Source organism: Sprattus sprattus (genome assembly GCF_963457725.1).
Source record: "Sprattus sprattus genome assembly, chromosome: 16".
NCBI lineage: Eukaryota > Metazoa > Chordata > Actinopteri > Clupeiformes > Clupeidae > Sprattus > Sprattus sprattus.
Genome location: NC_137914.1, coordinates 11,526,469 through 11,552,543, shown reverse-complemented (window position 1 = coordinate 11,552,543; position 26,075 = coordinate 11,526,469). Strand labels below are relative to the sequence as shown.

At 42.3% G+C, this 26,075-nt stretch overlaps 3 protein-coding genes across 3 annotated transcripts; 2 read left to right on the top strand and 1 right to left on the bottom strand.

Moving 5' to 3' along the window:
• Nucleotides 1-588: 588 nt before the first annotated feature.
• On the bottom strand, nt 589-7,952 carry eif2d (eukaryotic translation initiation factor 2D). Its single transcript, XM_080854410.1, has 15 exons — nt 7,765-7,952; nt 7,073-7,263; nt 6,725-6,808; nt 6,429-6,519; nt 6,086-6,193; nt 5,667-5,968; nt 4,907-5,024; nt 4,727-4,772; nt 3,918-4,024; nt 3,538-3,693; nt 3,261-3,350; nt 3,013-3,108; nt 2,799-2,919; nt 2,242-2,416; nt 589-849 (listed from the first exon to the last, which is right to left on the bottom strand). Exons 1-15 carry the CDS (start codon nt 7,818-7,820, stop codon nt 779-781), a joined length of 1,812 nt encoding a protein of 603 aa, XP_080710536.1. The 5' UTR covers nt 7,821-7,952; the 3' UTR covers nt 589-778.
• Nucleotides 7,953-9,658: 1,706 nt separating this feature from the next.
• On the top strand, nt 9,659-19,859 carry LOC308377486 (MAP kinase-activated protein kinase 2-like). The gene is made up of 10 exons (XM_080854166.1): nt 9,659-10,336; nt 15,681-15,820; nt 16,357-16,421; nt 16,575-16,654; nt 17,926-18,052; nt 18,189-18,264; nt 18,381-18,505; nt 18,715-18,800; nt 19,161-19,241; nt 19,357-19,859. The coding sequence occupies exons 1-10, from the start codon at nt 10,112-10,114 to the stop codon at nt 19,498-19,500; spliced, it is 1,149 nt and encodes a 382-aa protein (XP_080710292.1). The 5' UTR covers nt 9,659-10,111; the 3' UTR covers nt 19,501-19,859.
• Nucleotides 19,860-24,314: 4,455 nt separating this feature from the next.
• Nucleotides 24,315-26,003, top strand: fmodb (fibromodulin b; the record flags this gene model as incomplete). The annotated part of the gene is made up of 2 exons (XM_080853780.1): nt 24,315-25,236; nt 25,852-26,003. 2 exons carry the CDS (start codon nt 24,315-24,317, stop codon nt 26,001-26,003), a joined length of 1,074 nt encoding a protein of 357 aa, XP_080709906.1.
• Nucleotides 26,004-26,075: the final 72 nt, after the last annotated feature.

Here is a 26,075-nt window from a genome sequence, read left to right as displayed (position 1 = left end):
ACAAAAACAAAGTGGCTCAGACCGACTAATACACTTTTCCAGCCAATCAAAGATGTTGCTTCAGGAGCATGGAATGGAGGGATGTATTTGAATGGCTGTTGAGTTAAAATAGTGATCGAGGACCGCCCCTCTAAACCCATAAATATTTTCATACCCAACATAAATTAGTATATGGATGGAAACAAACATGTGGAAGTGTTTTCGATAAATCTGAGCGTATCAATCACCAAAGACCTTGATGGAGTACTCATATATCAGCTTGTTTAAATGCGTTAGCACAGTGACACTCCACTTATTGCCACACAGCAAAGCAATCAATGCAGCGTAAATATTTTATATGGAGCTCTGAGTGATGTAATAACCTACAGCAAGGCTATAATGAGGCCTGAATAGAGTGAGCTGCCCCTACATCACAATAACATCATTTAGCTTAATTGGTCTGCCTTGACAGAACATTTATTGTGGAGCCCTTGTTAAAGTCGAATGCTTTGAAAACAATCCTACATTCTCAGCTGATACGTATTTTGGTCCACACAGTCTGTTCCCAGAGCGACAGGTGCTTTATTGAACGTAATGTGTCATGTGACTAGCTTCGTCAACACACAAGTGCGTGCACACACACACACACACACACACACACACACACCAGTAGTGTGAGTGTGAGGGTCCAACGCTGAGCGGAGTGGCTCACAGAGTCTCAACCGAATGAGAAGTGAAGCAAATGAGTTCTAGACATGGCTTTGCCGTAGCGAATGAATAGGTGAAGTACAGGTAGACTCTACTTCTTCTTGCCAGGCTTCGGTGCTTTTTCTAGTCCCTCAATGTATTGTCGAGGGATGTGGTAATTGTCTGTGAAAAAAGACAGAGGGGTTGATTCATTAATTTGACCAACAATATTTTACAGTCATCAAATTATGCAGTGTTTTCATTAAGAGTGTAACAGAAAAGAAAAGGCTTGTATGCAAAGACAAAATATGCTAAGAGACAAAAGAGATCAAATCAAAAAATCAGAGACACACACACACACACACACACACACACACACACACACACACACACACACACACACACACAGGATAATTTCATGAATCTTAGAGGTCGTTTACATGGAGCCTAGTTTGTCAATCTGATACGGATAGCTAATACAGATAGCCCTATCATACATACGAACACTCTCTATCCGCACCTTGCTTCCGCAACGATCGCAGTCCGGGGTAGAAAGTGAGTAGATTTGAATCGCTACGGGGGCTGGTGTTCGTCTGCACGGTTTAACGCAACCTGATGACGTCACTGCCCCACGTGATCTTTTCCGCCATCTCCAACCAGTATATATAACTTGTTCTCCCTCAAAATCTCACTCGTGGTGGGCCTCGAATTCACTAACATTAACCCAGTCTTCTGATTTTTGATTAGCCCCCTATCTTGATCTAATTCTTCTTATTCAGACGTAACATAACTTTCATGACCACAAATATAAATTGGCCAGCGATTTAATTTGCTTTTTTATTCATAAATGTATGTAAAATGCTCTGAGCAATGCATCATGGGAAATGGGATGACAGACATGTCATGTTACTGTTCCAAACTCTTTATTATCAATAGAAAAAATTATTCATTTTCGCATATCCTTTAGTCTGACCACTGATATTAACTATCATAATGTAATGTTGTTAATTGGAGCTTGAATGTCTTGTGTAATGTGTTTATCCTCGTGCTGTGAAGTCCCTTCTTCTAGGTTTTTCACGTTTTTTCAGTTGTGTAAATAAAGCGCTAAAGCGCCACCCACAGGCGTGAGGTATGTACTACAGTCGGTTCACCACAATCTGCTGCCTCCGTGTTTACGCAAATCTCTCGTTGCCAGCCTCCGTATTTACGAAATTAAAAGATTCGATTGGTGTGAAAAGTAAATCCGATTCGGAGGCCCTAGACTTCGTGTGCATAGCACCTTACAGTCACCAATGGAAACCCCCATTCGCCATCACAACAACCACAAACTCATTAGGCACAGGTGGTACATCCTTATACCCATCACACCCGCCCCCACGCCTGCCCGCCCGCACGCACGCACACACACACACACACACACACACACACACAAGAGAACCAAAGTGGTAGTTTCTCTTCCTATCAGTGGCTATTAGTCCATGGCTAATAAGAGCACCTAAAGCTGCTGCACACGGCACTATATAACATATAACAGGACAGACGAGGCAGACAGTGTGCAGATGGGCCGCGTGGTACCTAGCAGCATCTTGCCCACATGCTGTATCTGGTTCCCCTGGATCTGCACCATAACGCGGTCTTTGGAGCCGGGAACAGCGTGCAGTGCCGAGCTGGCTTGGACCCGGTGCTGTAGGGCTGCCGACACGACAGACGGGTCCAGCCCAAATGCCTCCAGGTTCTTTATGATGGTGACCTGAGAGAAACAGAGAGGGAGAAAGAGATGGCAGCTCTAAATGCTAAATACTTCTAAATTCTAAATGATGGTAATCTGTGAAAAACAGCTTAATATAGTGCACACAGTCATACACACCTACAGCACACACACACACACTTACGAAACAGACACATATAATAATAGACACATATCCAGATTCTAGATTCTTTATGTTGATACTGCACACATATGAGCATACACATGAATCACTGAGCAGTATTTATGATGGTCACTTAAAACAAAGGCAAGGGGAATATTAATGCTATGTTAAAGGGAAACTTCTGGATTTTTTTAACCTGGGCCCAAAAAGATTATAAATTATCTATAGAAAATAAGTTTCCCTTTAAATGCACTGAAGTACCTTCTTGTTGGATCCCCTGGAGGACACTGAGATGTCTATGGGCTCCACTGCGCCCTTCTTCACTACAGCTCGCTGGCCTGGGAACTGAATTTGGTGGCAATGCTGCATCTTGCCTAGCGTTCTGCAAACACAAGGGGGTGCTATTCAGTCACCTCTCGCAAGAAAGCGTTCACTTTAGGTGAAAGTTGGTCGTTTTCGTTTTGTGGCTTTTTACCTGGTGAAGAGCTCATCCCATTTCAGTTTTGATATTTCATGGTACTCAGATTTCTCCAGGAGACAGTCACACAAGGCTGGGTTAATTGAGACAAAACTGAGGAGGGAACAGAAATGCTGCTCAGAACTCCTGACTGTAATGGTTACACGGCCCACAAATAGACAAGACATTTTAAGCAAGGGAAAAAACACAGGACCTAATATTATTATTATTATTATTTAATATTAAATCATGCCATAATCTCTCACTTTTGGTTGTTCTCGTCGACCAGCTCGTTCCTCTTGACGTACTCGGTGATGATGGCTCTCATCTCTGCAGGTTGCACCGCTGCTCCTTTCCTGAGGGGAAGAGATGGTTCAGTCTCAGTCTCAGTTTCAGAGGCCCAGACCATCTGATATAGACTGTACACCAAGATGACGGCAGCTTACAAAATCTGGTTAGTTACACCCTTATTGGCTACATGTAAAGTAAATCAAGGTCTGTCTGCTACGTGCACATTCACCAAACTAAACCCAAGTCACACACCTCTTCTGTGCATCTCTGAAGAGAGGCTCTAAGCGTGGAGTAACCATGTACATCATGGTGATTTCAGGTGGGAGGTATGCTACCTCGCCCCCCACTCCTGCCTCCTCTGGGGCATCCGCTGGCCCACAATCCTCTGGGGTAATAAAAGATCGCAGTCTGAAAAGGAGGTAAAAGCACAGATCAGAAGAAGAAGAAGAAAAGCGTTTCTCATGTGTCCTTTGGTCCTCAGCTGACACGTTATTCTGTCCATGGGAGGTCTGGTGAAGCTGCTGATCTATGTGGTGCTTTGAAAGTGCATCTACTAAAGTCTGTGGGCACTCAAATTGCATCCTTGAGTCTGTCAGTTCCGCAGTGATGTTGGAGGAGCGTTTGAGACTTACTTGCGGTGTTTCCACTCCACCCCCACGATACTCTCCACCCCTTTACTCAGCTCCTTCACCTGCACCAGGTTGTGCTCCTTCTGCATGCACTGCAGGAACTTAGACAGCTGAAGGGAGAGAGGGAGAGAGACAGAAAGAAAGTGTGAGTGTATGAGTGAGTGAGTGAGTGGGTGGATGAGATTTAACAAAGAAAAGGAGATGAGTGAAAAGAAGACTAAATGACTGAAATCTGTTCCATATCAGGCATAATGATCCCATACTTTTCATCCTGAAAAGCAAACTGTACTCTGTGTGGCATTTCTGCAAATATTTCTGATGAGGTCCTGCAAGTCACTTCTCTCATGTAACTGCTTTTCAGGAGCTGGCCTATTTCTGCTGCAGCTAAAGATATTCTACACAGTACAGTACTACAGTATACTTGAGACATTTGAAGTAAATCTTCGATCTCTCGAAATAGCGCAGCATCCAGCTGAACCATTTCATGTCTTTGATTTATCTTCAGTAAATCATCCCTTGCATTACTTTCCACACCACTGCAGGAGAGTGAGTCAAGAGAGAGTCACTGGCTCATTTGTTTTCAGGAGAAAATAGCCAAATCTCAACATTCCAGTTTACACTGGATAACACAGAAACGTTGTTCTCCAATAAGACACTATTGTAACACTGCTATAAATATTCCATGGTAATATTACTGGCATTTTACTCTGGCTTACGTAGTGGGCAGCTAACATACATCACTGGACCATATAATGGTATTAGAATCCCAAAACATGTTGCAGAGAGTAGCTTTAAAGTGGAATCTGCCATACCTTTTTGTAGCTGGACTTCTTAATGTCAAGATGCTTTCCACCAGGGCTGGAAGAAAGGAAAGAGTAGAAACACAATCAATAAAGACAGTAATGCCTGAATCAGGACAGTTTGTGTATCGCTTTGTGACTAAAAACATGAACGTGTGTGTGTGGGTGTGTGGGTGAGGGAATTAGTCTTACCAACAGGACACCATGTGGACCCGAAGAAAGGTGCTCGTCAACAGGGGGAGCTCTGACTTCTTCACCTTGGTTTTGAGTGCATGGAAGAAACACTGCAGGAGCAACTCGTCCATTTGCTCTGTAAACAACAAAATAAGACAAAGCTACATTCCCAGCAGGATCAAGCTCCACAGCACAGACCCCTGTCTTCTCTCTAATCCTGATGGCCTCACTTGCAGAGCTACACAGGGAGGTCAAGACAACCTCAGGGCATCCATCTCTCTCTCTGCTGACACCTACTTCAACACTCTCTGCTGATAACATCACACACTTATCAACAATGACATGACACAGTCATTGCACTATGTTTGTATAAACAAATGTACAATTGTACGAATAGATGTATAATAACAATACATGTTTACATACATGGCTGTAAAATACATGGTTGGAGAGTGAAGTATCAGGCCTTGATAATCCAATGCATTTCTTCACACAATTCAACTGTTTGTTAGAACTGTGATAGTGTGTCAATATGGGCAATGATTCCACTAGTGCCAAGTACATATTTAAGTTTTAATCCTCTTGGAATCCTAAAAATGAATTCTTCTGTTCTGCCACATGTTTGTCTGAAGTCATCCTGCTGCTTGCGAAGGCCTTCATAAGCACAGTTTGACTTAAAACCCCCTCCAAAACTGCAATAACAAGCCCCAAGGCAAGAAAGGATGAGAGCACTGAAATCCCTTAATTTTCCGCTCTGGGAAGCTTAAGTTTCTATCACCTTGAGGAGATCTGGAGTCTTGTTCTCCGTCATCATCCCCTTGTTCCTCTTCTTCATCGTCGCCCTGCTCATCCTCTCTCTCAGCTAGGCTTAGTTCCTTGATGTTTGGACAGGTTGAGTTTGTGCCTGTCAACCCGTTCCTCTCAGGCACTGGGTAGGGTTCTCCTTCTCTGTCCTCCTGCTCTCCCTCCTCTCCTGTTCCTTCCTCCTCTCCACTTATATCTCCCTCTAACATTTCCTCCGATACATCCTTGTCACCAGTTGCTGTGATGGTAGGTGGAACACTTTTGTCGCCAAATGCCCTGCAGGAATACGTTTTTAAAATGGAAAAACAAAAACAAATGATAAATGATAGAGGTAAGGAAAAAAAAGCTTAAACTAAAACCTAAAATAAATGGAAAAAAAATAGTGGTCCTCACCACAGTTGGTCCATGTACGTGTGGAGAACATTTACTCCCTTTCCCTTCATTCCACTGCTCATCATCTCCAAGTTAGACATGTTAACTGTTCCCACGGCAACAGGCGCCCTGGGGACAAACAAAGATTTTCGAAGCTTAAGGAGGAAATCTCCATCTCCTTGTCTGACTGTCGAGTTCTGTTCACCTGCACAAATAGCCAGTAATCTAATTCTATACATCTACCTCCAAAATCACTATGTTATTATTAGCATATTACAGGAAAACTGGAATAGGAATAGAATGCGTTGTGTAAGGTGAATAACTGTGCTAAATAAAGTTTAGAAATGCAACCTTGTAAAATCACCTGTTCCCAACCGCCATTATGGCACAGCAGTTTCCACGAGCAACTTCTGGAAGACCGCAGGGAGGCACAACAACGCCAGGAAGCATGAGATCTTATGGGGAGAGATGGACAAGTGTAAACACATGTTTAGAATGTACAATTTTAGTATCCTTTCAGTAAAATAACACACATTATAGCTGAGACTGTTGTTGGCATGTTTACAGGTCAGCAATGTTCTGTCATTGAGCAATTCAGTGTTCAATTAACCAGACTTGCTATGCAAAAGACTATCTGCCTATAAAAATCAATAGACATACCTGCCCCACCAGCCAATTTCTGTATAACTGCTGGCCATGTTATGAGCGTTGGGAGCATTTCCGGACACCTCCAGAGAGTGTACACTGAAATATATTAAAAGGGTTTCAGCCTACAGAAGACAACATCTGCCAAAGACAAACTGAAAACATGATTTAGATTGCAAGCAGTAACCCTTAATTAAGTCAAACAAAAACTAAATGAATTGAATTAATAATGTATACAAATGAGCAGAGCAACTCATGTCATGTCAGACAACACTATTCCGTCTTAGGGCCTAGACCAAAAATCTATTCATGTCTAAACAAACGCAGGGGTTTGGATGCAGTGATTAAGGTCTTCTGTTCTACCTGTGGGGTATATCTGTTTCTCCAGCTGGAAGAAGATAGGGTTCTTGTGGAGTACATAGAATGTGACGGGATCTCCTTTGTGAGCATAAACTTTCACCACGTTCAACTCATCCTTGTTGGGAACGAGTTCGGACAGCTCGTCTGTCGAGAGGGCTGGAAACGCTGCGGAGATTTCAGCTCTAAGTTTTCGCCTACAGCCAGAGGGAAAGATATTTCACTTTAACAGTTCACTGTAACGCTAGAAACTCTTTTTGCCTTCAAACGTGGGGAAGAAAAACATTACAGTTGAGATGCAGTTAAAGTAATGTTCGGTAATTGCTACCAATACACTTAATGACTTATTCATCTCAGGACATATTCATCTCTGCAAGTCTAAAAGGATGTAAATTCTGGATTTTTAAAAACGAACAACATAATAGATACAAAAAAAAATTCCAAGAACAACCGTAACACACTAAACATACGTTCGTCAAGCCAATGTTACGTTCACGTTGTTTTGCTGATGTCAAGAAGTTAGTGCATTGGTTGGACAAGATTTACATGGGCTAACAGCTGACGAATGGGTTACATTCACTACTAGACAACACAAGCTAGACAAAATATTTAATTGACTAGCTATATAACATGTAAACAGATTGTTGGTATTTTTGGATACAAATATAGCAAGCTCGACACAAAACAGGATTTCACACCTGTCAGATCCTTTAATTACTGTATTGGACTTCACACGAAATGCTTTCTCGAACATCTTGGTACTAGCAGAAAACAGGAATATGTGAGGTATCTTCTTGCGGATTGACTAAGACGTAGTGTCTAAAAAAATTGATAAAGCTTACAGAGCATTGTCGGCTCACTAAATTCGTGCAATCGTTGCCTCCTGTGTGAGGAGACGTGCAACACAAAATAGGTCCGAGTAGGAAACACCAATTCCTCAAATAGTCATGTTCCTAAATGTTATCTCATGTTATCCCTAACCCGCATGAGGCATTGTATGACGACTTGGATTTGTTTTTAGATTTATCCAGCTCAACTACTCATCGTGAAATGTATAAGTCTTTGAAAATCAACTTTACAAATAGCTTCAAAGCTAGCCTACTTTGCTTGCACAGCGATCAGAACGTCCCATATCTCACGTGTCCCATCTCTCAAAATTCATTTTCCAAATTGTAATATTTCATATGTAATTGTGAATTCAAATATATATGTAATTGTGTATTCAAATATAAGTATTTTCTAACAGGAAAAGATTATTGGTTCTTTGCATGTTTCTCCTTAAATTAATAGGATTAAAGAATGAAAATAGAAAGTGTGGAGCTATCCATCCAGACCTGTCCTATGCAGTCATCCAATTGCATCATTTTTTCATCTTGCCAGTCATATTATGGAAGACATTGCACTTGAATCTACAGCCTTGGGAATGTAACCGGTATTTCTAAATCCCATGGTGGATCAGGAGTGAGATTTACAAACTGCTGGCCAAGAATGGGTGGGTGAAAGGCAGTGAGTTAGTTTCAACACTTTGGTATGAAGACTGGGTTTTGTGTTTTGTGGGATAGTAGAGTGATATGAAGCTGCTATAGTGAGCAGCCAGCCCTCTATTGGCTTGGATAAAATGTATAGGTGTGAGAGTTTATTCTGATTGGCTCAAACTTGAATAAGTTTGGGGTTTTCAATTGGTTGAGTTTTGATAAGTTTTAGGTTTTTCATTGGAAAAGCATAGTGACAAAATATACCATTTAAAAAGTTAGTGCACTAGTGTTTTGACTGAGCTGCTCCATGGACCCCCACTCAGATTGAATGAAAAGTCTGCAAGATTGAATAAACTTCCGTTCATCGCATTTGGTCTTCTGACTCTGAAGTATGAACTCTAAGATTTGAAGTGGTTGTTTCGCTACAACAGTAACCATAGGGGATGGCTACCAATGGGTCAGGACCAGAGAACCACCTGCTGCTGGTCAGGGTAGTGGATTTCTCTGTTCACAGGTATAAGAGGAAAGGTAACACCAGTGGCTAGGCGCTATCATCTCCTAGAGACCCACCTAAGAACACAGAATCAGTCTTAGCCCTTAAGATGTGAATTCCCTAAACTGTCTGCACATTCTGGGAGAAGGGCCCCACAATGGTGAAGTCACAACAAAGACTACTAGCATAGATGTGGACCAACAGGAATGCCAAACTTGTAAGAGGACTATTTACTTGTAGTAGGCCTATAAGAGGTGTCAATTTAACATGGGTGTGAGGGAAGACACACATTCTTTATTACCATTGTCTTCCACTTACTGTCTGTTCTTCTCATCCCAAAAAAGCAGCTGTTCAAATGATAGAAAAGTTAAATTGAGTTCAACAATACTTTTTGCAACTACTGCTTCATCACTGGATACCGTAGGGGTTAATAAAGAGGTAATTTTGGTACTCTGAAAAGTCCAGAATCTTATCCATATGTTTCTAACCCCAAATGCAAGATGCACTGAAAAGAGTCTTGTGTCACTTGCTTTGAGACGTCGCAGGACGTTGCTGGACTATGCCTTTAAGGACAGCACCACTGTCGTTACCCGACATGAGACGTGAGGTCACAGGCAGGAAACAACAGCTCTGACTGGCTGTCATCGATCGCTTAATCAGGCTGGTTTAAGATCGTTTGTTGGTAACCTCCATCAGTTTAGACAGAAGCTAAGTTAAAATGTAGAACAGGAAGCCTCGGTGGCTACCACTGATCTATAGTGGTACCAGGAAAACTGTCACCAACGGCAAGAAAATTCGTTTTCATTTTGGCCGATAGACATCCGGATCAGCAATGACATATTTGAGTGTGAAATTGGGACGCATTCAAAAGTTAATCTGTGAGTGTAGCCTTTACACATTCGTGTAATAATACGCTGTGACATGCTGCGTTTTGATCAGTTGGTTTGACTCCTTACTAATTGGATAGCAAGAAAATCCGAAACACATCCGCTTCCACGACAGTGTGCGCCTAAGTCTGCTGTTTCCGTTGGAAAATAATCAAAATTCAAAGGTAGAAATTAATTATATTCAGTCATCATGTTATCCAACACACAAAATCAGAACGAGACTGGGTTTCCGAGTCCACAGCAGCAACAGCACGCGCTGAACCAGCAGAATACCCAGGCAAAACCGACCGCCCAAGTGAAGAAGAACGCGATAATTGAAGACTACAAAGTTACGGGTCAAGTGCTTGGCCTGGGCATAAATGGCAAGGTGCTGGAAATATTTCGAAAGAGCAACGGTGAAAAGTGCGCACTGAAGGTAATCTTAATTTATACATTATTTTCTAACCACCACTGGCTTTACGTTTATTTATGGGCCCAGGCTGTTTACAGGCGTGGGGGAGGCGCGTTCTGAAGTATATCCAGGTCTTCGCCCACAGCCCTAAATGAATGAACACCCTATGCCGGTGTTGTACCCGATTCAGCACCCCCGTCAGAATATGCACCCCCTTGACGCACCACTCGCTTGCCTAAACAAACGCAGGGGAAAATACTATACTACGATTTCATTATTTGTGAAAGAGATCGAAGAGAAGAACACAAGTGATTACAGTCTTTAGAACTGTTCTAAAGAGTACAAACAACCGATGTTTTTCTATGCAACCCTTGACGCACCACTCGCTTGATCGGAAAGGAAGCAGTTCGCCTAAATAAACGCATGGAAAAATACTATACTACGATTTCATTATTTGTGAAAGAGATGGAAGAGAAGAACACAAGTGATTACAGTCTTTAGAACTGTTCTAAGAGTACAAACAACCGATGTTTTTCTTTCAAAAACCTCGGATAATAGCGAACGCAAAAGAACACCTTTTTGTTCTGTGGAAATATATAGCCTACCCAAGCCATGACTTCAAAATGAATTAATGTAATTTTTAATTAGCAAGTTGAATGTATTTGACACGGTGTTTCACAAGACTAAATAACGAAATGCAGTGTAGGATCTAACAGGAAGTGCAAATAAGCAGAAAGTGCAGAATATGTGCATATGAATGGCAGTGGTATATACTAGGATAGTATAAGATACAGTATGATACTGTACTCTGCTTACTCATACTAGTCCCATGTCTGTACTCTGAAAAGCATTTGATGATCGGATCAACAGAATTCTTTTAAAGGGGGGGGGGGGGGGGGTGTGCATATCACGACAGGCCAATTTCATACCATGCAGAATAAGCACCCCCTGTTCAATTCTGCTAGGAAGGTGGCACATGCATGAAACTCACTCTGCCTACTCATACTAGTCCCATGTCTGTACTCTGAAAAGCATTTGATGTTGGGGTCAACAGAATTCTTTTAAAGGGGGGGGGGGGTGCATATCACGACAGGCCTATTTTCACACCGGTCAGAATAAGCACCCCCCTTAAAATAATTCTGTTGACTCCAACATCAAATGCTTTTCAGAGTACAGCCAAGGGACTAGTATGAGTAAGCAGAGTGAGTTTCATGCATGTGACACCTTCCTAGTAGAATTGAACAGGGGGTGCTTATTCTGACTGGTGTGAAAATAGGCCTGTCGTGATATGCACCCCCTCCTTTAAAATAATTCTGTTGATCCGATCATCAAATGCTTTTCAGAGTACATACATGGGACTAGTATGAGTAAGCACAGTGAGTTTCATGCATGTGACACCTTCCTAGTAGAATTGAACAGGGGGTGCTTATTCTGACTGGTGTGAAAATAGGCCTGTCGTGATATGCACCCCCTCCTTTAAAATAATTCTGTTGATCCGATCATCAAATGCTTTTCAGAGTACATACATGGGACTAGTATGAGTAAGCACAGTGAGTTTTTAGCATGTGACACCTTCCTAGTAGAATTGAACAGGGGGGTGCTTATTCTGACTGGTGTGAAAATAGGCCTGTCGTGATATGCACCCCCCCTTTAAAAGAATTCTGTTGATCCGATCATCAAATGCTTTTCAGAGTACAGACATGGGACTAGCATGAGTAAGCACAGTGAGTTTCATGCATGTGACACCTTCCTAGTAGAATTGAAGAGGGGGGTGCTTATTCTGACTGGTGTGAAAATAGGCCTGTCGTGATATGCACCCCCCCCTTTAAAAGAATTCTGTTGATCCAATCATCAAATGCTTTTCAGAGTACAGACATGGGACTAGTATGAGTAAGCACAGTGAGTTTCATGCATGCGACACCTTCCTAGTAGAATTGAACAGGGGGGTGCTTATTCTGACTGGTGTGAAAATAGGCCTGTCGTGATATGCACCCCCCCCCCCCCTTTAAAAGAATTCTGTTGATCCGATCATCAAATGCTTTTCAGAGTACAGACATGGGACTAGTATGAGTAAACAGAGTACTGTATCATACTGTATCTTATACTATCTCATTATGTATATACCACTGCCATTCATATGCACATATTCTGCACTTTCTGCTTATTTGCACTTCCTGTTAGATACTAAACTGCATTTCGTTATTTAGTCTTGTGAAACACCGTGTCAAATTCATTCAACTTGCTCATTCAAAATTACATTAATTCATTTTGTAGTCATGGCTGGGGTAGGCTATATATTTCCACAGAACAAAAAGGTGTTCTTTTGCGTTCGCTATTATCCGAGGCTTTTGGAAGAAAAACATCGGTTGTTTGTACTCTTTAGAACAGTTCTAAAGACTGTAATCACTTGTGTTCTTCTCTTCCATCTCTTTCACAAATAATGAAATCGTAGTAGGCTATAGTATTTTTCCATGCGTTTATTTAGGCGAACTGCTTTCCTTTCCGATCAAGCGAGTGGTGCGTCAAGGGGGTGCATAGAAAAACATCGGTTGTTTGTACTCTTTAGAACAGTTCTAAAGACTGTCATCACTTGTGTTCTTCTCTTCCATCTCTTTCACAAATAATGAAATCGTAGTATAGTATTTTTCCCTGCGTTTGTTTAGGCGAACTGCGAGTGGTGCGTCAAGGGGGTGCATATTCTGACGGGGGTGCTGAATCGGGTACAACACCGGCATCTTACAGGAACAATGCTTTACTTTGTTTGTCAACAAAATATGCTATGAATGTCTGTGCGGGGGTACATGCGATAAAATGCTTCAGATTTTATTTTCGTAAAATGTATGCAGACCTTCTCAGTCATATTCTGTGAGTCGAACTTCAGGAACTGCCCAAGTTGTTTTCATCACGTGGGTAGTGGTAAAGTTACTGATGATCCTGCAACATACTTGATTTATGCCTAGATGCTTCCAAAGACAGTCTGCATTTGGTTTTATATTTTTAGTTAGTAACTATTAGTTACTGACTGACTGTCAGTGGCCTTCCGTCAGCAGTACTCACTTTTCTTTTAGGGATGGTGTACCCCAAAAAATGTCTGAGCTTCCTGCTTCTTCTAGATGGTCTTGTTCTTATCTTAACCATACTCACCAGAAAAACAGTGCACTCAATTTTTAAAGTGGGGTCATGGGGTCACAGACAGACCTTTGAGAACTGGATATTGCTGTGAAATGGCTTACTGAGTAAAGGCCAACGATGTCTTTTGCTTTGATGTGATTTTATCTTTCACCTGGTTGAGAAAAATCCATCAGCACAGCACTAAATCCCTCCACATCAAAGGGGGAAGGGACCTGAAATATAACCACATTACTGTAGGTCTTCCTGCTTGCATGTAAGCACTTAAATGCACGTACACACTATAGAAACACCCACAGGAGCTCTCCAGAGATCACCTTAAGAGAGAGCTATATTCTACAAAGGTGTTATATGGTGAGGAGATAATTGAAAATTGATCTGCTTGGCCGAGGTTACCTGACCATAGCCTCTCTAAGGTCATGGACACTTTTGTGAGAAAGGTGGCTGTTTAAGTAGTTGCATAAATCCTTCCCTTAGCTAGTTATTCTCCAGTAAGCATGGCAAGCAGCACAGATATTGTAGACAAGCTGACATATGGTTGGTTTATATACTCAGGACTTTTGTAAGTGGTTGTGTATTGAAAAGATGGCACACATAAGTATTAGATATAATTGGGTTTGGGTTAGGGAAGAGTGCGTTTATGCTTAGTTGTGACCTATGAAAGAGAAGCAACCTCTAACCCATTCACTACCTGAGCAGCGTGGGGCTGCCAGAGCTGTATGTACACTGAGGCCTGTGTCAACCACAGCCACTTCCTGTGTGAAAGACATCTGCTGCTTTAGGGGAAAGAAAAGAGGCGTACTTTGGCCCCAGCGCCAGACATCTCGTACTGTCCCCACGTCCCCATGGTCTGGCTCTGCTAACCCTCTTAGCGGAGGAGGGACGGATGTGTTTGTTGCTAAATGTAGTCTGCTGTGAGTGAGCCGAGTAGAGCAGGCTGGGGGATTATCTCGGGCTGGCTGTGCAGGAGATGAAGAGAAGCCCAGCTCTGTGAGGGATTCAGAAGCCTTTTCAAGGGCGGGGAGAAACTGCCTGGGATGTTAAGACATGAATAAAAAATGAACCTTAACTAGGACCAAGCAGTTATCCTACTTATATTTCGGCCATGTTTGAACTTTGGACTATTCACCTATTGTCTCTTATTTAAAACATGTCTTGGACATTCTCCTGCCCTCATGCTTCTATCTGCTTTCCTGTTATATGACCTCGTTGCCTATTCCATAGGGTGAATGTCAGGAGTCGCTGAATAATCTAAAGCATATGTTGTCTTCCAAACAGTTTTTTCCAAAATGCATTTTTTTGAAAACAATTTTTTAACACACCGCCTGAGTAGATTTGTAATGGTCTACGGTGGGTCTCTGTGGTTATTTCTTCCTTGCCAAGGTTTTCTCCAAACTGTAAAATTTAACGAACCAGGATACTCGTTTAATAAGCATTTTAAGCCACCCGTTGTTCAAGGGTCTATCTGCACAGCAGTTCATTCCAAGGGATCATTGCACCACATTCCTTTTTATAACCTAGTGCCTATGCAATGCTTATATACATTCTGTGATTGTGTGCATATGTGTGTTTATGGGGGGGGGGTGGGGTTAATGCCTCCCAAACATCTCGTTCTGAGTTCATTATCAGGTTAAAAGTGAGTGCTATATAGTCTAGACATGGTGTGATTATAGTATACTAAAACCTTTTAGCCTTTAAATACACGCATGTACGCTTAAACTCATTCCTGATAACTCACAGTTATTTGTTACTCATGTGGACCTCTCTGAACACATTAACCTAGACAAGCCTGTTTGAGCTCATTCATCCTTTGCTGCACAGCATTGTCTGTGACAGATGCGCAGGTGCTTAGGACATGGAGCTTCCGTGTTTGGCATTAGGCGGGGTCAGCCAGCCCACAAACAGGAAGTATGCTAAGCTCCTATGTCTGTCAGGACAGAAATGACATCAGGCTGATTTATGTGGAGCAGCTAAGAGCTTTCTATTAGATCTCAGATCCATAGTAAGATGTGGATGGATAATGGGCTCACCCTCCCCCTCCCCCACCCTTCCTCTTTCTCTCTTCCTTTCTCTTCCTGTCAAGTGGCCCAGTAATGGAAAGGCTTGATTAGACATCAGCGCACATGTACACACTGTCTCTCTTACTCATCCACTTTAGCCATCTTTCCCATTTAAATACAGCAAATGATCCCCCCCCTGCATGCCATACTTGTTCATTCACTTTCTCGGTGTCTTATAGATGCTGCAGGATTGCCCTAAGGCCCGGCGGGAAGTCGAGCTCCACTGCCGAGCCTCCGGTTGCCCTCACATCGTGGGCATCGCTGACGTCTATGAAAACCTCTACCAGGGCAAGAGGTGTCTCCTCATGGTCATGGAATGGTGTGTTTTCTTGCCTCTTGCCTCATAGTGCCTAGGGTGATGTAGCGCATGTGGTGGTAATAAACTGCCTTGCGTCTGCTTCGTTATACTCACTTTAATAGGTTGCTCTTGGATTAGAACCATTTGTCACCGCAGTGAATGCTGGGAGGCAGGGAAAAAGTTTCCATTCAGTCAAAAGGGTTCTGGGTAGACAATAGTAGACAATGTTTGTCCGTGAACAGCATTAAGACCATCCATTTCCATTGCCTGGTCCAGCTCTTTAGGCAACATGTGAAGCAGCCTCTTATTCTGTTTTTACCTTAGTAAATGGGCTGGCTGGCAGTACAGATTTGTGAGGCATCAAACTCTAGAAGAGTAGAAAAATAAGCACTACTTTTCTCCAACCGCACCCTCTTAAAGCTGTTTGTAGTAGCCCTGCTCTGCAGACTGCATTATCACTGCTGGGCTTAAATTTAATTTGTGTTTAAACACCTTTGTGTTTGTTCCTCTGAAATTCAGTAACATGGCTTTTCTTGTTTTAATAATTTCAATGGCAGCATGGACGGGGGTGAGCTGTTCAGTCACATCCAGGAGAGAGGGGACCAGCGCTTTACAGAAAGAGGTAAAGTAGACACAGCACAGTGTGCATCTGCTCTTGCACAAGAACCCACTCTTTTACTGGATGGAAAACAAATGTAGGTGTGTGTGTGTGTGTGTGTGTGTGTGTGTGTGTGTGTGTGTGTGTGTGTGTGTGTGTGTGTGCACGCGCTGACAGAGGCCTCAAACATCTGCAGGAGTGTTGGAGAAGCCATCCAGTCCTTACACGCCATCAACATTGCACACAGGGACGTCAAGGTGAGCCTAGACCAGTTTACTTCCAAAGGAGAGTCTGTAACTTAACAGTAGTTCTCCTGTGTCTCGCCTGGAAGTGATATACACTTGCCCTAGGCCATGAATCCCGGTATTCCAAAGGATTGCATGTTAAACATCTGGCTTTGCATACTAGTAGTGACTTTGGATAGGAAGTGTGTGCATTTATGCATTTTTGTATTCCCACTCACAGTTACAGGAAAACACTGACGTGAATGTACTTTCAGTGATGGCTCATATTTGTTCAATCGATTTCACATTACGTATTGTTAGATTTTGGTGGATTTCCGACCATATATAAACCCTCCACCCAGATGGTTGTAGCCATGCATATTATCATTTAGATGGCCGTGGACAACTAGACCCCTCTGCCTGACATTTAGACCTCAAATACATTGTTCCTCTCATGGTCCCACCTCACATCTTGACACCTAGACACACATACCACCTCAAACTCCCCCCCCCCCCCCCCCCAAACATATCGTTCACATCCTCTTAAAGAGTGACGTCAAACACATACATACATCAGATAACCCCCACATACTTAATTCCCCCCCCCCCTGCCTTCCCGAATCACTAACTCTGAACAAGCTAACTTCAGGCAAGGAAACATCTTTGCTGTTTCATCAAGGATTCGTCAAGAACAGCATCTTTTAGTATTTAACAACAACCCACAAGGATCTGTTTTGTATCTTATCCTATTACTTTTTTTTCAAGCTTTCAATTGTTTCAGTGTAACATAAATAAATATGTGAATAAATATTGGTGATGGGGTTTTGGCTCAGCAACTCAGCCCAGATGGTCAGCAGCCTGAACATCCTACCCCTCTCTCTACCCTCCAGCATCTCTAACCACCCTCCCTACAACCCCAATCTCCAGCAAGGCCCAGTACCTGGAAAGGTGCATTTAAGCAGAGCAAGTAGAGAGAAAAAAAGACAAGACAGGACATTCCTCCACTTGACCCTCACGGAGTGCGGGACAAGGCATCAGCTATGACATTGTCCATGCCGTGAATGTGCCGAATTTGCAGGTTCTAAGGCTGCAAAAACAAAGCCCAGCACATTAGGTGCCGACTCAGGCTCTTCAAAGAATGGAGTAAAGTGAGCGCATTGATATCGGGAAAAAAACCATGACAGGAACAGTGCCTCCACCTAAGTACACGTCAAATTGTTGTAGCCACGGTACAAAGGAGACAAGGAGCTAGGCAGAGCTGTGACACAAACGCTAAAACTCTGCTTTAATCTGTCTTTTTTTAGCCAGAGAACCTCCTTTACACATCAAAACGACCGGATGCTGCGCTGAAACTTACAGACTTTGGGTTTGCCAAAGAGACAACTACACACAACTCCCTGGCAACCCCCTGTTATACGCCTTACTACGTTGGTAAGTACAATAGCCATTCTAGCTTGAACAGCACAGACAAAGAGCTCATTTCAAACTAGTCTGTGTGATTAAGTTACTATTACACACAGACTTGTTATTGGTTGTTTATTAATTGGCATGATTTGACCTATTCCAGCCCCTGAGGTCCTTGGTCCAGAGAAATATGATAAGTCCTGTGATATGTGGTCCCTGGGGGTCATCATGTACATACTGTAAGTACGGCAGCCATAAGCATCGGTTATGAGTCTCTGGTGTAATTACAGATGCTCTCCTCACAATCCCACTTCTCTGTTTTTCTGGGAACCCGCCTCTCCCTCCTCCTCTCCAGTCTGTGTGGCTACCCTCCTTTCTACTCGAACCACGGTCTTGCCATGTCCCCCGGCATGAAGACGAGAATTCGCAATGGCCAGTATGAGTTCCCCAACCCTGAGTGGTCTGATGTGTCAGAGGAAGGTAAACCAATTGTAGCACAAGTATAGGAATGTGAAGGCATCAAATATAATGACAATAGCCAGGTCAAGTGCCAGTGTTGACTGGAAGCACATCCAGTTTACTAACAAAAAAAACACGTAAAATTCCAATGTAAAATTGCAGTTAAAATTTAAATCCTATCTTCCTTCTTGTAATTCTCCTCTCTTTCTTTTTTCGCCCATGCTTTGCAGCAAAGCAGCTGATCAAGCTCCTGCTGAAGACAGAACCCACTCAGAGGATGACCATCACAGAGTTCATGAATCACCCCTGGATAAACGTGAGCCACCACTAACACTGACAACTCAATCATGTATACATACACCTGGGTGAACAGCAGCCATGTATATATAAGCCAACACTAGACTTGCCAATTAAGTAAAATTGTCAATGAGATAGGACTCTTGTGGTCAGGTAAATTAATGTGTATTTATTTGATAATACTAACTTATGCTTAATATACCTTTGTCAGTTATTATAAAATCCAACACATTTTGAAAAATACATTCTTCTTGTCTAGTTAAATAATTAGTGTATGAGATTTCACTGGCAAATCTGATATTGACTTACTAACATGGCAACCATGTTTTCACACTCTAAGTGCTAATGGCTACTGTATATGGCTCCTCTTAATTATTAGCAGTCAATGGAAGTTCCCCAGACTCCTCTCCATACAAGTCGAGTCCTGAATGAAGAAAAAGATGTTTGGGAAGATGTGAAAGTAAGTGCCTTAGTAAAAAAACAAACACAATGGTACATCTTCAATAGTGATCAGCCCATGTATGACAGTGGCCTGAGTGGACTCTCAGAGTGTTTTCTGTTTCGTCCATCTTTAGGAGGAAATGACCAGTGCCCTGGCAACAATGAGAGTAGACTACGACCAGATCAAAATCAAAACGATCGAAGACTCGTGCAATCCGCTTCTGGCAAAGAGGAGGAAGAAAGCCGGCAGTGCATCATCAGAGCCACCAGGGCTTTGAAACACACACACACACGTGTGTGTTTAGTATGACCTTAAACACCACTACTGCACATCCAGCAATAAAGTTCATATTTTAGGTATGGATGATTACGTATTGCACCCTCTGAGCAGACTACACACTGACTTTATTATCTTAAGCTGTTTTCACTGAAATTTTATAATCTTGTTTGCTAGATGCATAATCATCACTGCAACTACTCTTCTAAAACACATATAATCTGCTTCATATGTGAACAGTGCAGCCTCACGCTGAGCACAATGAGTACAATGAGTACAATGCGGTCTGAATTACTTTATGCTTTTCTGAGCTCATTCTGCTTCACTCTCTTATCTCTTCTGGAGAACTGTCTCTACAGAAAGTTCAAAAACAACTCACCGCCCAGTGTTAATAAAACTGCAGGTCTAATGTGCGATTGTCATGACCTCTTTGTTCAAAGTGCTCCTCTGGAAAGGGCTCCAAAAAAAAAAGGTGCTTTTGTCCATTTTGAACATGACATGTCTGTTGGAGTTCTGACATATTCATGAGCATCAGTACTGTTAAAAGGTAATTGCCCAAAGTGTATATCTATGTTGTTCATATCAAGGTGGTTTTGGGTCTTGTCTGCCTTTCTTGGTCTGTTCTTGGAATGTGTGAAGCTACATCCTGTACACAGTGGCAGCCCTTGACGGGGGAGGAAAAATACAAATGCAGCGGGCGACAGGCACAGTGCAGGTGAGTGTCAAAGATCGGTGAGGGAGAAAGACATTGGGCTCTACACTGAGGGTTGTAATACTGGCCACATTGTGGTTCCCCAGGAGGTATCAGCACTTTGGAGATCTAAAAAACAGAATAGAGAAATAGTGTTTTGGATGGTGAAGACCAAAGGGTAAGGAGTTAAAAGGACAAAAGCATGCAGAGACACTTTGAGGGTGTTGTAATGGAAACGACAAGGGTGTGTGTGTGTATGCCTTCAAGAGATGAAGAGATAAAAGGCCTCCTCGTATAGAAGCACTTAATGTGTTCCTCCTGAGTGCTTGGCTTTCCTTAGCTGGGTGCAGACTTGTTACAGGGCTAATTAGCAGGCCCATGCAGATGTCTGTCAGTTCTTTGCCTCAGTGGGATAAGCATGCACACTACACACGTAATCTGACTCAGACATGTTCAGACAGAAGAGGACATACACATAAATATATATAAATCTTTGAAATCTGGTCTAGGAATTATTCACAGAGAATAGGAGGGTTTGCCTTGTTTAATTATAAAAGTGTAATCAAAATGTTATTTGGTTATTGCAAGATAAAATAAACATGCTTAAAAACTGTATTAATGTTACCCCTAATGGTTAGCAATTCCTCAATGTGTTTTTTTAAATGTATTAATCTATTTCCCACAAAACTAAAAACAATACACCATTGCCCTCTCCTCTCCCCAAGGTGTGGATCTTAATAGAACACATGTAGTCTAATTTGGCCAGCATGGGTCTGAATTTCATCACAGAGTTTATACACAACAGACAGACAGAAAACTGGGTACAGTGTGAAGAGAGCAGAGCAGGGACAGTTCATCTGTCTGAACTCTTGATAAAAAGTAAAGGGTGTCTACATGGTCTGGTCATGACCTGGCTAGGCTACTAAAGTGTAACGCAGTCAAATGCAGTAATTGAATGTAAAGTTGGGGACTGGAGTTTCTAAAGCAAACCGATGAATCGTAGGGTACTTCAAGCTGCCCACAAAGGGCTTTCCTATTACAAAAGGCCTTCTGTCAGAATGGACTGCAATCTTATTCTTCATGGCATCTACCGTAATTACTGGCAGACCTGGATTTTTGGATTTCATTTCAAAGCGAAGTGCCTGTTTTGTTGTTGTTGTGTTATTATTCTGATGATGAACACTTCCAAGGGGTCTCAGTGGGAGTTGGAACTTTATTATGGAATACCAGCCGTCCTGAGGGCCCATGCTCCTGTTTTGTGTTATTTATGAGCACGTCTTGTAAACCTGCAAGTGTCCTTCCTGGAGGAGACTATCTGTGAAGGGCCGCAGCATTATGTCCGAAGCCTGTAATAAGCCGCGTGTCTGTGACTTTCTCAATGACTTAAAGACTGTAATTAACATGTGCACTTCAAAGCTGACAGAATGAGGTGAGAGTGCTCGTGTCCGTGTGGGTGTGTTGAAGAGAAATGTAGTTCAGTGCAAATCTATATACTTTATGTTAAAACCGGAGTGTCTTTATAAGCCAGGTATACAAAATGGTAATTCAAACATTACTTCCATGTTGAAGGTGAACATACAACTGCATTTTGTGGTGCCAATAAATTATTCTAGTGTATATAAATTGACCTTTAATAAAATAAGACAAACCCCTTAGACCACCAGTCTGTATTTCACGGTATTATTATTTTTTTTACTTAATTTAATATTCCTCACTTCTTCACACTTTAAACTGCTGCTAGCCCTTCTTCTACTTTAAATGGTTGTATGTTAATGTTATATGTTTTATTGTTATAGTGTTACAGAGTTATATGTTGTTGTATGTTAATGTCATATGTTAAAGGTATATGTTATATGTTTTATTGTTTTAGAGTTAAATGTTACTTTTTGGTAAAGGTTACTTATCTGTATGATGTCTACTGCGTAGATGATGATGCTGGCCAAGTCCTAAGAATTTAGCTGTGCTTAGCAAAACAATTAACATAATTACAATTAACATGAGCAATTAAGTTAATTGCAATTAACATGAGCAAATAAGTTCATTACTGAAACATGATTGTTTGGAGGAAAATAAGCTTGAACTTTTATCAGCTACACTACACTTGTGGTAGCCTGTGAAATATGTCTGTGGTCATTACAACCACAAAGGAAAAATCATTAATCAAGTTCCAGGTTATGTTTCAGGGGTAGACAGAGCACAACAATGTACTGATTTGTTAGTTTATGATTTCCATCTTTGGGTTGTGAGATCTGCAGCTGTAGAAAGGTATTCAGAATGACCTCCGGGTGCTAATGAAAACAAATGACACAATGTCATTATTACTGACATTAAGAAAAAACACAGCTGAAACCATAAACCGGAATCAGCATGTACCAGATGAGTCTATAGTCAGGCAATATGCAAATCTAGATACCCACAGGTATGTACAGGTAGACGGAAGGCAGTTCAGGTTAAGCTTCGGAGGGTGTCTCTCATCAGGGATCTTTATTAACAGGGGCATAAAGTTTCTGATGACAGCTAGAGCAAGATAAATCATGAAGCAACGCTCATCCCTATGCTATTGCAATCTTCAATATCTCAATCTGTATTATTATGCCAGAGAGTAAAAGATTGAAGGGTAACGCTGTATCGATGCCAAGGGATGCAGAGTTATGTCCGTCACATCATTGATACCCCTGAGCCCCACAACAATGAAGGAACAGGGCCAGACAAGCAGGAGTGTTGGTGTGTGTGTGTGTGTGTGTGTGTGTGTGTATGCACATGTGTGTGTGTGTGTGTGTGTGTTTTTGGGGCGGGTAGGGGATAATAATACATTACATCCTGACACATCAAAAACAAAGCACTTGAGATTGCAGATGTCCCAGCTAGCCCCCAGATGGGATTCATATTGACATGGCTGGAGGACACAGTGTAAGCTGTGTGAGTGTGTGTGTGTGTGAGAGTGTGTGTGTGTGTGTGTGTGCGTGTGAGTATGCATGTGTGTGTGCTCACTCAAAAGTGTGTCCTCTTAATTGGTTGGTTTCTGGTATGCAGCTGGAGAGGGTTATTTTCACAAAACCCCTTTATGCCTCTTACTCAAAGACAGACCAGGGGATACGCGGACACAGACACGCACACAGAACATACTCTCTTCTTACTGGTAGGTGCATTACCTTTAGTACATTATATACTGTATGTATATGATGATATGTAATTTAAGGGAATTGATTTCAATTTCATAATTATTACTGCCTTTGTTTTCATGACACACTGTATCTTTGCAGTTGGCACCAATTTAGAGAGGCATTTTAGTTGTAAAAGTAAACAAAAATCCACAGATTGGGGAGATTATTTGTGCAATGGGTCAAAAAAATGTAAATACACTCCCAAATGGAAAATTATATTTATTTTACTCTATAAATTTGCTGAGGATTTCATGGTTGTTGGTGCTTGAAAAAAGAGGAAAGTTAAATGCTTCAAGATTTACTCTCACATCTGAACATACTAATTGTCTTCAATTACGCTCTTCAAACCACGTGTGTTATTTGGCACTTTATAGTATCTTTTAACACGTTTCTTGGCTTGCTAACAGCATTGTAAACCCCTTAGGCCATCGAGCTAAGGTATTTATTAAGTAAATAATTGTAAAACCTGCTTGGTGTGGCTTAATTCTTGGCTATTGCATGTTGCTGTATGCAATTATAACTTCTAATGACAGGGATTGCTGTTAGAAATTACACTATTAAATTAACTTAAAATTGAATAATGGTCTCATTACTTTTGTTACAAATGAATAAAGAGAGAGGGGGTAATTAGTTGCAGGTCACTTTAAAATCTTATCAGTTGTTATGATCTCTGTGTGCCTCTAATTTGTTTTTCTGTGGAATATTTCACGGCAAGTTGGGTTTAAAATTCTGTCCATTAAAGATTCATGCAGTTAAATGCCTTAATTCCCCACATTTGCAATGGTAGTTTACATTGGGAAGCATTTTAGGTACCTGATTAGGACTGAGTAAATACTTGCATTGCCTTGACCTCTGTCCTGATTAAAAACAAGAGATACTCAGGATGTTAATTGGTATGCCTTCATGTGATCATTACTCTGGGCAGTACTGCTGAAGGTCTGAATTGTGTCTGCAGTGACCATGCAGTGGGCTCTGGTGCTCCTCCTGGCTGTGCTGGCCCAGCCCTGCCTCTCTTACACCCGCAACTCCCTCTACTGGCTCTCCCACCTGCGGAGCCGACATGGCTACGGCTACCGCAATGGTTACCCAGCGTCGCACTGGGACACCGAACATCCCGATGAGGCAGACTGCCCTCTAGAATGCGAGTGCCCGGGTCTGTACCCAAGGGCCATGTACTGCCACAGCCGCAACCTCCAGCACGTTCCCTTCGTGCCCTCCCGCATGAAGTACGTCTACTTGCACAACAACCGGATCAGCAGCATCAAGGAGGGCGTGTTTGATAACGCCACAGACCTGGTCTGGATTATCCTGCACAAAAACCAACTCACTTCAGACAAGCTTGGCAAGAATGTGTTCAGCAAATTGAAGAACCTGCAGAAGCTGTACCTTAACACCAATGACTTAACCACTGTCCCTGAGAACCTCCCCACCTCCCTCGTGGATCTCCGGCTAAACAACAATAAAATCACCCAGCTCTCTGACAACACCTTCAAGGGCATGGTGGACCTGAGCCACCTGCATCTCCAAGGTAACGCCATAAAGGAAGTGGGTGGGGCCTTTAAGAGCCTGGACTCTCTGACCGTGCTGGACCTGACCCGCAACAGCTTGGAGAAAGTGCCGGAGAGCCTTCCTGGGAAGCTCCAGCAGCTCTATCTGAACTTCAACCTGATCACCAGTGTACCAAGCGGCTTCCTCGCCCTGTACCCAGCCCTGCAGTATGTGAGGTTCTCACACAACAAGATAACGGACAATGGGATTCCATTCGATGCCTTCAACACCACTGGCCTTTTGGAGCTGGACCTCTCTCACAATAGCCTGGAGAAGATCCCCATAATCAGCACCCACCTGGAGAACCTCTACCTGCAGGGCAACCACATTAAAGGTATAGCACTGGAGAGAAAAGCAGCAGGGTGTACAGCAGCTCTGAACCCTCACACCTCAAGGAAGCCATAGGCTTAACATTTATCTGAAATAAAAAGGAAAGATTTGTAATGGTTCCTCAGTGCTAAAGACCTCTCTGGAATAAAAATGCCCTTGTTTTAGGTCAGAGCAAACTTAGATTCAATGGGTTAACTATTTCACATATTTGCCCAGAGGTTCAACAGCATTATTAGAAATATCCAGTAGAGACGTGCCTTGACATGTTGGTACGTGTGTTTAGGCTTTCTAGTAGTTGTTTGGCAGTTTTGCAGTCAGGATACTCAGAGACACAGATGTTCTAAACACGTATCAGAAAAAACTCACTCCAGGATCTGAGGGGGGTTAGAGTATGGGTGGTTTGCTAGATGAGCAAAGATGAATGGATTATTTAATGGCATTCATCTGTTAAGGGGGACACGTTTATATGCACATGGCAATACCTTATCACAAAAAAGGCTATGCTGTGCATGTGTTTTAGATGACATGGATTTTTAAAAGATACACTGCCCAGATCTTCACTCTTATACTATTCCCTTTTCCCCAAATGGCTTTTAACATTTCTTCTCCTACTTTCCAGAGTTCTCTCTGAGCAGCTTCTGCAAGGTAGTGGACATGGTCAACTTCTCCCAGATCAGGGTGCTCAGGCTGGATGGCAATGAAATCAGCGCCAGGGATGTGCCACCTGAGGCAGTGCTCTGCCTTCGCCTCGCCACCTCCATCGACCTTTAGATGCCCAGCAACAAACACGACCATTTACCGTCATCCACACTCTCATTACACATTCTCATATTGGGCTTGAAC

Coding starts and splice junctions, on each gene's coding strand:
- LOC308377486 (XM_080854166.1), top strand. CDS start 10,112: ATGTTATCCAACACACAAAATCAGAACGAGACTGGGTTTCCGAGTCCA. Junction 16,655..17,925: donor TTGCACACAGGGACGTCAAG/GTGAGCCTAGAC, acceptor GTCTTTTTTTAG/CCAGAGAACCTCCTTTACAC. Junction 18,506..18,714: donor GTCTGATGTGTCAGAGGAAG/GTAAACCAATTG, acceptor CATGCTTTGCAG/CAAAGCAGCTGATCAAGCTC.
- eif2d (XM_080854410.1), bottom strand. CDS start 7,820: ATGTTCGAGAAAGCATTTCGTGTGAAGTCCAATACAGTAATTAAAGGA. Junction 5,025..5,666: donor AGACTCCAGATCTCCTCAAG/GTGATAGAAACT, acceptor TGTTGTTTACAG/AGCAAATGGACGAGTTGCTC. Junction 3,351..3,537: donor TTCAGAGATGCACAGAAGAG/GTGTGTGACTTG, acceptor TCTTCCCCTCAG/GAAAGGAGCAGCGGTGCAAC.